This window comes from Erpetoichthys calabaricus, chromosome 9 (genome assembly GCF_900747795.2).
Source record: "Erpetoichthys calabaricus chromosome 9, fErpCal1.3, whole genome shotgun sequence".
Lineage (NCBI taxonomy): Eukaryota > Metazoa > Chordata > Cladistia > Polypteriformes > Polypteridae > Erpetoichthys > Erpetoichthys calabaricus.
Window position 1 is genome coordinate 95437917 of NC_041402.2, and position 13612 is coordinate 95451528.

General features: G+C 36.6%; 1 protein-coding gene across 4 annotated transcripts in view; it reads left to right on the forward strand.

Moving 5' to 3' along the window:
• The window catches only part of arhgef5 (Rho guanine nucleotide exchange factor (GEF) 5), a 101966-nt gene that overhangs the window by 23761 nt on the left and 64593 nt on the right, over nt 1-13612 (forward strand). For 2 of the 4 annotated variants that reach the window (XM_051932084.1, XM_051932086.1), the window contains exon 2: nt 10366-13098. In XM_051932084.1, the coding sequence (XP_051788044.1) occupies nt 10390-13098 (2709 nt within the window). In that variant the 5' untranslated portion in view covers nt 10366-10389. The remainder of the gene's footprint in view (nt 1-10365; nt 13099-13612) is intronic. The other 2 variants (XM_051932085.1, XM_051932087.1) reach the window with 2 other exon arrangements.

Consider the following 13612-nt stretch of genomic DNA (forward strand, 5'->3'; position numbering starts at 1 on the left):
TCACACTACAGTTATTACAGGCCAAGTCATAAGGATTGTGGAAGAGTGTTAAATATGTGAGTGTGTTTCTTGACTACACCTAAAGGATGAAAAATTTAATGAGTGCATATTCTGGAAATGACTGCAAAGACCTGTAATGTTGCCAACAGTAGTTTCAATAACTAAGAATATTTTGCACTTGGTGTTATCTGTTGGTATGAGAATGCCAGAGTATCAAATTGAAGTTTGTTATAGAACACAATAAACATCTCAGTTAAATGTATAGAATGAAGTGTCACAAAGAAGGTACACTGTTACATTCGATTTTTCTTTATTGTCACTGAACACAGCACAAGTGCCATGACAGTGAAATGCACTTTTGCAGCTAACCAGAAGTGTAAACAGATGTTAATTACAAATAATCATATAAATATTTATCAAGACAGCACTAAGGGATTGTACAAATGAGAGCAAGTCAAGGCTACATACAGAATGATTGATGAGAGTTAAAACAGAATTTCGACAGTGAATACAGTAAGTATAGTATGGCTAGAATAGAATAAATTCAGTAAAATATGAAAACATTGTAAAAATGGAAATAGCAATGTGCCTGCTGTTGTATAATAATACATTTTATTTGTATAGCGCCTTTCCCATGCTCAAGGCACTTTCAGAATATAAGAAAGAACGGCAGGGTATACAGTATATAGCGTTGTACAAACCAAATAAATAAATAAAGAAGATTACGACAGTGAATTCAGAGAAAAAGCCTAACAGGCAACATAATTGATGGTCTAGCACACACACATAGGTTACATGAGCATCATGACATTGCGGTAAACTGAGAGAAGGGTAATAAAGTCAAGTAGAGCTATAAGCTGTATAGCTGTAGTTATAGTTGTATAGGTACAGGTACTGCAGAGTGCTGATTGTCCTAAGGCATTAATAGTTCAAGACTATAGTGAAAACATGATAGACTATTGGTGGGTGCAGACTCTATAGGTGTACATGTATTTTTTAAGGTGAAGTAGGAATGGTGGAGTTTGAGCTCAGCAGGGTAGAAGCTGCTCCTGAGGCTGTCAGTGCTGCATTTAGACTCCTGTACCACCTCCCAGAAGGTAAAAGGGTAAACACGTCATGGCTGGTGTGAGAGGGGTCCCAGATGATGCTACTTGCCCTCCGCAGGCACCGTTTGCACTGGAGGTCCTCATTGGCAGATAACAAGACATCAGTGACGTGCTAGGGCAATTTTCACAAAATGCTGCTATCATTCAGTTACCAGGCCATACTGTAATACAATTGGTCAGAATGCTCTTGATGGTACAGTGGAAGAAGCTTACTATTATCTGACAATACAGGTGGGCTTTCCACAGCCTTATCATAAATATATATACTGTATATATATATTTTTTTTTTTTTTTAATTTGAGAGTTAACAAGAAAATCCACTGTATATGTGAGCCTTACTCACTTGATCAACCTAAAGTAATCCAAGAAGCTTCCTTCTTTACCAATGTTAATATTTTTGTCTGTGTTTATGCAACTCTATACTTGTTGTGCCTTTGGGCTCATGTTGACTTTAAACCAAACCTAAGGTCATTTCTGGCCAACATGTGGCCCAGCATTAAAAACATAACACAAATCTTGATCTTCCTCAACAGATCCGGGTTTCCATTTATCCCAAGGCATTGTTTTTAAAATGCTGTATCTCCAGGATAACCTTCTCGCTCCTAATCTTTTACAAGGGCAACTTGGTCTCTGCTTTCTCAGATTGGTACTCTATGCTACTTTATATATCTTTCTCTGTCTATTTGGGTGCTTTTGTGTGCAGTTCTGTGCTGCTTAGTGCTTGTACACATTTCTTTCCAAGGGGTTATCCTTTAACACCCTTTTCTGCCAATAGTCCTCATGGTCACCCAAGAGATCAAACGAAAGCTATTGCAGTTATTTCCTTTGTAACACAACCCACCCCCATCAGATGTCTGTTCTTGTCTTAGACACTACAACAAAATTACATCTAAACAACAAAAAAAGAGTTATTTTATCTCAAAAGCCTTTTTAAAGTAAGAAGCTAAATGCAAACACAGGGTGACAGGTTTTGCAAAGGTTTTATTGTTTTCATGTTTACTATTTCTGAAGGATTAATGTTTACTTTTTCTTTTAAGCTGATTGTTCTGAATTCAACTAGTTTTGTCTTATACTTAGATTTATTACAATGTTAATGTTTGTGTTTATGTAATACCTCAAAATAATTTGCTTGGGGGGGGGGACACACAACTAAACAAAAATAACATAGTAGCTTCGAGGAAATGTTGGCTCTCAAGACTCCCGTGACAATTCCTGGTTGGCCCTTCTCTATGTGGGCTACATAGTTAATGGCACAAGCTGTGAGACAGACTGAGGGAACAATGGAGTGAATGATAGAGAGAGTTAGCACCTTTCTAATCACATGAACTTACTAACCCCCAAGGTTGTTACCGACTGGCCTAAACTAACCATCTAAGTGAAGCAACAAAAAAGGATTTGTGAGACACAGATAAGAGGAGTGACAGTGCAAATGTCTTTGAAGAATCAGAAGGGGTGAGCTGAATAAAAGGTCAGTCAGTCAGTCATCATCCAACCCGATATATCCTAACACAGGGTCACGGGGTTCTGCTGGAGCCAATTCCTAGCCAAGCAAACAGGATGCAAGGCAGGAACAAATCCCCGGGCAGGGCACCAGCCCACCGTAGGGCACACGCACACACACACACACACACACACCGAGCACACACTGGGGACAATTTAGCCAATGCACCTAACCTGCATGTCTTTGGACTGTGGTAAAAATGAAATTATTTCAGTATGACATAGCAAAATATAGGATAATCAGTGATTTTTCTCAGGGTAGCTGTAGCAGGGTTAGAGTGTAGGAGTAGTCTGCTCAGTAGCCTTTCTACTATGACAGCTTACAAATGCATGCAAGACAGGACTATTCATGAGATCACTCAAATTAATAGCAGTTTAAAATCATTATTAAGCAGTGAATGTAGTGGTAAAGGATAAGTTAAAAGTTTAGGAAGTTAGACACCATCTTGTTTAACATTAGACTTTTCTTTTTGTTCAATGTAACTGATGATCTAAATTGTTCCAAAATTTATTTTACAAGGCTCCTAACTTTCAAAGTCCTGTGGAGTGGAGTTAATACTAGTGTAGCTAGCAAGCAGTGAATGAAAGTTTAGTTAATGCTCACCTTACAGGAACACTACCGGATCTCCTTCTTCAGTTCACTTCACTTCACATGTTCTCACTCTTTGTTTGACTCCAATTACATTTGAAATCTGGTTGATGATTTTTGGCTACATATTTTTCCCCAGTGTCATTCCCATTACACACTCAATTATATTTTCAGTTCCCAGTCTTCTTCCTTTATTACTATTGCTTCGCTCACTACATGTTCTCTTTCAGATCACAAATATGCTCTATCATTGTTTTAATTTATGTTTTTTTTTCCTGGCATTCCACTCACTGAATATTTAATTGATATTTAATGGCCTTTCCCTTCCTCACTGACAAATTATTGCAGAGTCATATCTCTCATTTTGCATTCCCTTTTCATTGATCCAGAGTGTTAGCTAACAATCAATGTTTGAACTAAACTCTGTATTTCTACAAAAATGTGTTATTATGTATCTAGAAGTAAACCTAGTAAATTACTAGAACTTACATTACCTGTTATACCTGTTATATAATCCTGTGGAGTTTAATACATTTTAAATATTTTATTCTAAATTACTTATTGAAATCTCTAACTTTTCTCGCTAAATTAATTAATTGTTTTTAAGTGAAGTTGTTCTTCCCTATGCTTAGTGAGCAAGAAATGCATTGACTGAACCTAATGAGATTTTGGACTTGGTAGGCTCCAAGACCTGATTGCTTGTCCCACGAACTTGTCTCTAGTTTTTGGAAAAAGTTTGTGGCCTCGTTTGTACATACTGTATGTTCAATTTTGCTATTTCTTTCAACAAAATGAACTCTGCCATTAAACACTCTATTCTTAGCACAAGGTAGAGAGCCCTATGATTGTTAAAACTTCTGTTTGAATGGTTCTTTAATACAAGCCAAGTATAAAATTACTTTTTATGCTGTGATTGGTCTTTGTTGTTGTTTGTGGTTAGTTATTGTGTCTTTGAGGTGACACTTTTAAGCAGTATTTCTCAATATCTAATCTGTTCCTTTCTTTGAGCTAACACTTCCTGCTGATCATAAAGTTAATGATATCAGGATACATAAGCATCTTGTATTACAGAAAATAACACGAGATCACTGACTAAACATGAAATGACGAAGTTACAAAATGTGCTTCACCAGCAGTAGAATGTGACATGTTGTATATTGTACAGTTAGTTGAAAAGTCAGAGCAAAAGCTCACTGGAAGAAAGAAGTCAGGTCAGGGTCATTGGGACCAATGGGCTGAGAAAATGAAAGAAGTTTGGTGTGGTAAGCGATAGGAATATAGTGTGTAAGTAAGATTGTGAGACAGTAATGTTGTTGTTTTGTATTTTCTTTTGTATGTTGTTCATTCACTTTGATGACCCATGTACATGAGTTAAAAAAAAGAAAGAGGAAGGAGAACACTCTATATACATTAGATGTATTTTCAGTAATGTATTGGCTTATGGCTAGTTTTATTATACTTTAAATGTTTCCCTGTTTCAGTTTGCAAATATATGCATCTGCTCTATGCCACATATGTTCTTTGTCTCCCCTTCCATAAGGACAGCTAAATTTATTTGCAGCAGAAATTCTGATTATATTCCCCATTCAATTTAAATTCAGTGTTGTGTAATCAAATGGGAATATGTTGCAGCAAGTAGGATAAGGGAAATACTTCATCAAATTAACGGAAAAGGACATCAGAATTGCTTTTGTTGTACATGTCCTTGTTAATATTTTGTAAGAGAATATCATTCATCATTAAACACCATTAAATCAATTTTTGTCCTTGAACAGAATAGAATAAAATGCTTTTTATTCCCATTGCACAGATGTACAATGAAATTTTAGTGTGCCCCTTGAATGGTACATACAATATAATAAAAACAGAATCTTCAACATATTCAACATATGCTCTGCAATTTAAACTACACACATGCATTAATATACACCAATAAAACAATAAGACCAATAAAACATTGAAGGTGGAAAAATATAAGAAGTAAATAGTGGAGTAGTCCCATTTTACAGTGATTGCAATGTGTCTTGGAAGATGTTGCACTTTTGTCCCATTAAAGCCATGGGTGACAGTGAAAGACATAACATCAAAAGTACTTAGATGCAGAAAACAGTTATTTAACAACATTTAGTTCTCGAACAGTGCACAGGTAGAAGCTTTTCAGTAGTCTGAAAGTGTGCATCTTAACAGAACAATAAAACCTTCCAGAAGGCAGCAGAGTAAAAGAGTGGTGGCTTGGGTGAGTTGGGTCCCTAATGATTTTTTGGCCCTTCATAAGCATCAGGTTCTGTATCGGTCCAATAGTAAAGGTAACTGGGCGTTGATAATTTTTTGTACTGATTTAATGACTCTCTTGTCAACCACAGAGCAGCCAGCACACCATACCAGGATGCCACAGGTAAGTATGCTTTCTACAGAGAAGTGGAAATGTTAGCCTTTCTCATCTTCCTTAAGAAGTAAAGCCGCTTCTGTGCCTTCTTTACCAGAGAAGGTGTGTTAACATACCAAGTGGGGTCTTGGGAGATGAGTGGGCCAAGGAATTTAAAGCTAGGCACTCTCTCCACTGTCTCCTCTGATGTATAGAGGAGCAGGTTCCTCTTCCTGACTCCTGAAGCTAATAATCAGCTCCTTTGTTTTGCAGGTGTTAAGTGTTGATTAAACATTAAAAATGTACTGTTTATTCATTTACTCTCAAAGAAGTTTTATAATGCTTTGTTGAGAAATTAAAATAAACCCCAAAGATTTATCTTACTATTTTTTCCATCATTTTGCAAACAAAAAAAGCTAAAAAGCTAAAAAAGCTATGCAAATGAAATTCTAATTTTTCCTCTGGATGATAATTTGCAAATTATTTCTGCACATGATCTCTTCAATAAAAAATCTAACATGGATAAAGAGCTGTGCACATGAATAATTATACCAAAGTATTTTAAATAAATGCCTTTTAATTCTGCAGATGTGTTACCTGCAGAATAACCTCAAAAATTCAGCACAGCAAAGTGTTACTGCCTCACATCTTCTGAGATCTTGATTCAAACTCAGTCAAAGCTAAGCAATAACTTTAAAAAGCACTAGCTTTGTGTTCCATTTGAATCACGCATTCAGTGTTTATTTACTATTAGCTGTGGTATATAAAAAAAGATGTATAACTATGTTTAGCCTATTTTAAACTTCATACCATTACTGTTTGTGAGTATTATAGAATTTTCGTACAGTGGCTATAGTCTTACTTTATACAGACATTGGAGCTAATGAGGTGTTTGGTGTTATTTAAAGCAGTGGTTCTTAAACCTTTTCCTTTGAGTCCCAGTTTTGCCTTTCTTGTATCTTCACTACCCACAATCATCATGGAGCGTCATCCAGGGCATTTATCCTCCATGTAGAATTGCTGCCTATTGTCATCCCTTTGGTCCCCCTTGGAGAATCGCTGCTGATCATCACCCGGTTCGTGAGCTTGAATTCTCTTCTTTAGAGAATTGCCACCAGATTTGGGCAATTTGCAGAAACTTTATTCTATTACTAGCAAAATACCCGCGCTTCGCAGCGGAGAAGTAGTATGTTAAAGAGGTTATGTAAACATATATATACATATACATATATACATATATATACATATCTACATATACACATATCTTTGGTTTCCTCCCACAGTCCAAAGACATGCAGGTTAGGTGTATTGGCGATTCTAAATTGTCTCTGGTGTGTGGGTGTGTGTGGGTGTGTGCGCCCTGCGGTGGGCTGGCACCTTGCCCGGGGTTTGTTTCCTGCCTTGTGCCCTGTGTTGGCAGGGATTGGCTCATGTATTTAGGATATAGCGGGTTGGATAATGGATGGATGGACATTTGTATGCATAGCCCCATTTGCCCGTTTTCATTTTTTTTCATTCTTCAGTAATATTTAAGCAAACCCGGAGCTTGTCAGTTCAAATCCTGGTACTGACACCACTGTGTGACCCTGAGGAAGTCACTTCACCTGCCTGTGCTGCAAAAAACAAAAGTAATGTAACAAATTGTACCTCAGATGTTGCAAGTTGCTGGAATAAAGGCATAAGTCAAATAGATAAATATGTATTATACACATAGGAACTATTCATTTATTTTCAGTTAAGTCATCTGCAGCAAACCTTTATAAATGAGGGTTTCTCCTTTTTAGATAGTGCAAACTGTTTCTTCTTCATTGAGGTTTTCTCTTGGAGAGCTTTTTTCATTTCATTGAAAATTAAAGCAGCAGCTGCCAAAATATGTAGCTTTCTTATTAATTTTTCAACATTGTGTAAAATAACTTTATAAAGTAACATAAAAGGTTTAAATACTCGTTATACTTTTACACTAAATTATTACTAAAGAGATACAAAAAAAGTAAAATACATACGTTGTTTTTCTTTAAGGAGATTAAATATTACTGAAGAAAAAAAAAAAAAACTTAAACAGCCAAATGGGGCTATGCATACGAACTTAAAAGGTTTAAATAAAACAGAAATATATACCTTTTATTTTTACTTCCTTAACTTGTGGAGGGTGTATCTTGTAGCAAAGCCCTAAGTTTTTTCATGAAAGCCCGTTTCAGTCAATAAGTCTTAAAAAGAGGTGTAAAGATATTGACAATAAGCTACGCAAACCCACCAAGACATGAAATCGTTTAAATCAAGGCGCGAGTCGAAAAACACCATCCGATACTATTAGTTAACGATTAACACATTTCTATATGTATTGTAAGCATACAATACAACTGATAATATGTTGCGCTTATTTATCTGGTGTGTACCGACATTTTTGCGCGTTTAACGGCTGAAATCTAACGTGGTTTGTGCCCCTTCAGAATGAAAACAGTTAGCATTTACCTTTCTAATAAAAAGCGAGCTTTTAAGCCTGAGAAATCACTCCGTAAACGTACACGTTTAATTCTTGATCACTTCAAACAACTGAACTATCCAGAACATTTCAGGCATACATCCAGCATTCAAACTATGTATAAAAAGCACAACTGTTAAAGGAATTCAGCTGTCTCAGAACATCAAGCACTGCACGTCTCGAACCACCCTTACTTAAAAGAAGAGGACGACATGCATCAAGACTCTTTGCAGTGTTGGCTCCTCAGTGGTGGAACGAACTTCCTCTTGCTGTACGAACAGCGGAGACCCTCACTGTCTTCAAACGTCGCCTGAAGACACACTTCTTTCAACAGCACTTGGACTAAAGTCCCCATACTTTTTTTTTCTACCCTTTTTTTTTTTCAAAAAAAAAAAAAAAAAAAAATTTTGTACTAACTTACTATTTTCTTCTAGCAGGGTTTTGTATACAACTTGGTCAGCGGTAACTTGTTTAATGACAGTAGATTTAATCCTAGCCTTAAAGACCGAAGAACAGTCGTAGACTACTAAGCACTGTTGTAAGTCGCTCTGGATAAGAGCGTCTGCTAAATGATGTAAATGTAAATGTAAATGTAAATTTCTTAATTGAAAATGTTCCTTTAATCGTCAACATGTCTCAATGAGTCGTTCTGGTGGTTTTACTTGACATTTTGATATTCTGGTTAATTGTGTTTGCAGTTGAGATGTTCTTTCCTGATTTATACTTGTTTTCTCGTTAATATTTGTTTCGCTAGTGTTAGTGTTCTGATTAGAGGTTATTGGTCCTTTGATGTCTTGACGGTTTCTTCTTAGAACAGCTCCTATTACACAATTCCGTCACATACTGGTCTATTGTTTCTCTGCTTTTCTGGAAACATGTAAAAAAACTTGTGCCGCTCAAACGTCACATTGCACTTTGGGTTGCAATACGTTTCGAATTTTTCAACTATTTTGTTCAATTTCATATTGTCTCCATCTTCTTCAAAGTGAAAATTGTTATACACCTCTAGCACCTCTTCACCAATTACATGTAGAAGCATAGACGCTTTCATTTTTTCACTTTTCCTATCTGCTTCAATCGCAGCAAGATACAACTCGAATCTCTGTTTAAATCTTTTCCAATTTCAGCTACATTTCCCTTTAACTGGAGATTTGGTGGGGGCTGTAATCCTAACATATTTTTTTTTCTCTTTTGCTAGAACGTCTTAGCGCTTTCTGATCACGTTTTCGGATTACTAACAGACACGCGACTCGTTCAAAAGCTGAACCTCTTCTTCACATTCCTCTTCCAATCCGCCACTTCTGACACCATGTAGTGATCTTGTTAGGTTCGTAGTTTAATCAATACACAGGATTAAAAGATATAATAACTTTTTAATAGACAGACTTTAGAGACATTTACTGTACAAGTTACTAATCGTTCTTTAGTTCATGCCCATTCTCCTACTTGCATCGGCATTCACAGGCATTACTAATCATTCTGTAAGTATCCCTTAATAGACCTTACTAATCAACTATCATTACAAAATCCAACGTGGTTTGTGCCCTTCAGAATGAAAACAGTTAGCATTTACCTTTTTAATAAAAGGCGAGCTTTTAAGCCTGAGAAATCACCCCGTAAATGCACACGTTTAATTGCACATGTGTTAATATGCATGCTTACACAGTATTAAAAGACACTCAAAAATTAACGTCATTTACCTTTGTTCTCGCGTTTGATAAAAGGCGAGCTTTTAAGCCTGAGAAATCACCCCGTAAATGCACACGTTTAATTGCACATGTTTTAATATGTATGCTTACACAGTATTAAAAGACACTCAAAATTAACGTCATTTACCTTCGTTCCCCGCGTTTGACTCGTGCTGTAAATCTCTTCCTTGTTTTTAGTTCAAGTGATTACGTAGGAGGTGTGATGACGCGATATGTGACTCCGCCTCCTCCATTAGAGTATATGGACAAAAAACAGGTTCCAGTTATGACCATTACACGTAGAATTTCGAAATGAAACCTGCCTAACTTTTGTAAGTAAGCTGTAAGGAATTAGCCTGCCAAATTTCAGCCTTCCACCTACACGGAAAGTTGGAGAATTAGTGATGTGTCAGTCAGTCAGTCAATCAGTCAGTCAGTCAGTCAGTCAGTCAGTGAGTCAGTGAGGGCTTTGCCTTTTATTAATTAGTATAGATATGTACAGAAAAAAATTACAAAGAATAACAGCACTGTTTTTTTTTTTCTTTTTTTAATAGGGCAGCTTACAGGTAGTTGTTCAAGTTAAAAAATTAATTAAGTGAAATTCTTGTTTTGTTTTTTCTACATATATATCTTAGGAAAATCCTGAAAAGCATGTTGTTATGGAATCTGAAGAACAGAATACCCTACTTCTACACACTGAGGAGGGAGCTGATGCAAAGAGCTTTGAAGATATTGGCCAAGACTTGAATACTGTTGTGGAAGGTAATGAAAACCAAGGAGTTGTACCTATAAAAACTGTGAGTGAAAATGTCCAACTCATTTTAGATACAAGTCTTTGTGAAATGGTAGAAAAACTAGAAACAGTTGAATGCCAAAAGATGAAGTATGAAGTGAAAACTGAAGAAAGAGAAGAGGTATTTTTCTCAGTTAAAGTAGTCCAGAGTGATACCTTGTCCACAGACACTATGGAGTCAGACAATCCCTTATGCAAGGTAATTACAAATGAGAAAATTGATTCAGCTCAATTAATAATGGGGGACAGTCTGTCAAAAGAACCAGAAATGAAAATTGGGTCTTTAGGAATAATTTCTGACCATAAGGAATCCATAAGTGAAGATAGACTGGGTTATGCAATAGGTGAGTCTTCATCAGCACCTGCAGATAAAGACAGTGAGGAACATATCAGAATAAAGGATAATAATTTACCCAAGGAAGTGAAAGAAGTATTTCCTTTTGGAGAGGAGGATACATGCAGTTGCTTTATTGAGACCTTGACCCCAAACCCTATCGCTTCACAAACCTACCAGGAAGAAGAGGGATTGTCTCCAGATTTGAGAAATTGTGCATCATCCGGAGTAAAATTGGATGGAATTATTAGTTCTGCAGTGAACCTTGCAGAACAGTCCGATATTGAGAAAGACTTTGCAGAGAGATACTTTTATTTACAATCTCAAGAACTTTGCTTAGAATCTCATGAGCTTGGACCACCAAAACTGGAATGTCAACAGTCAGAAAATTTTTATTTAACAGAGAAAGATGTAAATAAGACTGGAATTGTAACTACTGATATGAAAAATGATGTGAACTGTCATTTTACAAAAGAAAGTCATCTTGGAGAAAATGATGAAACAGTAGGCAAAGAAAAAAGTAAAAGCTTGCTGGAAAATTATGATACACAAAAGGCTGAAATTTCCATGACACTGCAATTGGCAAATGAAGCAATAGATTTAGATGGTAATAGATTTAGCGAACATCCACAGCCAATTGAAACAGAAGTAGGAATTTTTACAAGAACACAGCTGAAGGAAACGCATGCTAAGAAGGAGCAGGAAAGTAATGTAACTGCAACTGAAATTGTTTCTGAATGTAATTTACTGACTACATGTCCTATACAGGATGATCAGGTGGAGCTCACAGTAATTAACAGAGTACTGACAAATATTGAGGACAGGCCTTTGCAGGTTTCAGAAAATATATGTTTAAATGCTGCCAATGGCCAGGAACAAAACAAAGAATTGGAACATTCAATTTCTAATGAGGAGATGGATTCACATGCTTTGGAAGAGATGGCAAAATCTTTGCTGAATGAAGCATCAGTAGAAAATGGATTTCGTGAAAATCTACCACCTATTGAAACAGAAGAAAGGATTTCTACAAGAACAGAGCTAGAGGAAGCTTGTGCTGAGAAGGAGCAGGAAGACAATATAACTGCAAATGAAATGGTTTCTGAATTTAATTTAGTGACCACATCTCCTAGACAGGGTGATAAGGCGGAGGTCACAGTAGTTAACAGATCATTGACAAACATTGAGGACAACTCCTTGCAAATTGCAGAAAATATATGTTTAAATGCTGCAAATGGCCAGGGACAAAACAAGGAATTGGAACATTCAATTGCTAATGAGGAAAGGGGTTTACATGCTTTGGATGAGATGACAAAATCTTTGCTGAATGAAGCATCAGCAGAAAATGAATTTAGTGAAAATCCACAACCCACTGAAACAGAAGAAAGGATTTCTACAAGAACAGAGCTGGAGGAAGCATATGCTGAGAAGGAGCAGGAAGTTGATATAAATGCAAATGAAATGGTTTCTGAATACAATTTAGTGACCACATCTCCTAGACAGGATGATCAGGCAGCGATCACAGTAGTTAATGAAGTACTGAGAAATGGTGAGGATGAGCCTTTGAAAACTGCAGAAAATGTATGTTTAAATGCTGCAAATGGCCAGGGACAAAACAAGGAATTAGAACATTTAATTGCTAATAAGGAAAGAAGTTCACATTCTTTGGATGAGTTGCCAAAATCTTTACTGAATGAAGAATCAGTAGAAAATGGATTTAGTGAAAATTTGCAACCCATTGAAACAGAAGAAATGATTTCTACAAGAAGACAGCTGGAGGAAGCATTTGCTGAGAAGGAGCAAGAAGGGGATGTAACTGCAAATGAAATGGTTTCTGGATATAATTTAGTGACCACATCTCCTAGACAGGATGATCAGGCGGAGGTCACAGTAGTTAATGGAGTACCGAGAAATGGTGAGGATGAGCCTTTGAAAACTGCAGAAAATATATGTTTAAATGCTGCGAATGACCAGGGACAAAATAAGGAATTAGAATATTTAATTGCTAATGAGGAAAGGGGTTTACATGCTGTGGATGAGATGACAAAATCTTTGCTGAATGAAGCATCAGCAGAAAATAAATTTTGTGAAAATCCGCAACCCATTGAAAATGAAGAAATGATTTCTACAAGAACACCGCTGGAGGAAGCATATGCTGAGAAGGAGCAGGAAGGTGATGTAACTGCAAATGAAATGGTTTCTGAATATAATTTAGTGACCACATCTCCTAGACAGGATGATCAGGTGGAGATCACTTTAGTTAATGGAGTGCCGAGAAATGGTGAGGATGAGCCTTTGAAAACTGCAGAAAATAAATGCTTAAATACTGCCAATGACCATGGACAAAACAAAGAATTGGAACATTCAATTGCTAATGAGGAAAGGGGTTCGCATTCTTTGGATGAGATGCCAAAATCTTTGCTGAATGAAGCATCAGTAGAAAATGGATATAGTGAAAATCTGCAGCCCATTGAAACAGAAGAAATGATTTCTACAAGAACACAGCTGGAGGAAGCATATGCTGAGAAGGAGCAGGAAGGTGATGTAACTGCAAATGAAATGGTTTCTGAATATAATTTAGTGACCACATCTCCTAGACAGGATGATCACACGGAGATCGCAGTAGTTAATGGAGTACCGAGAAATGGTGAGGATGAGCCTTTGAAAACTGCAGAAAATATATGTTTAAATGCTGCGAATGACCAGGGACAAAATAAGGAATTAGAACATTTAATTGCTAATGAGGAAATGGGTTTAC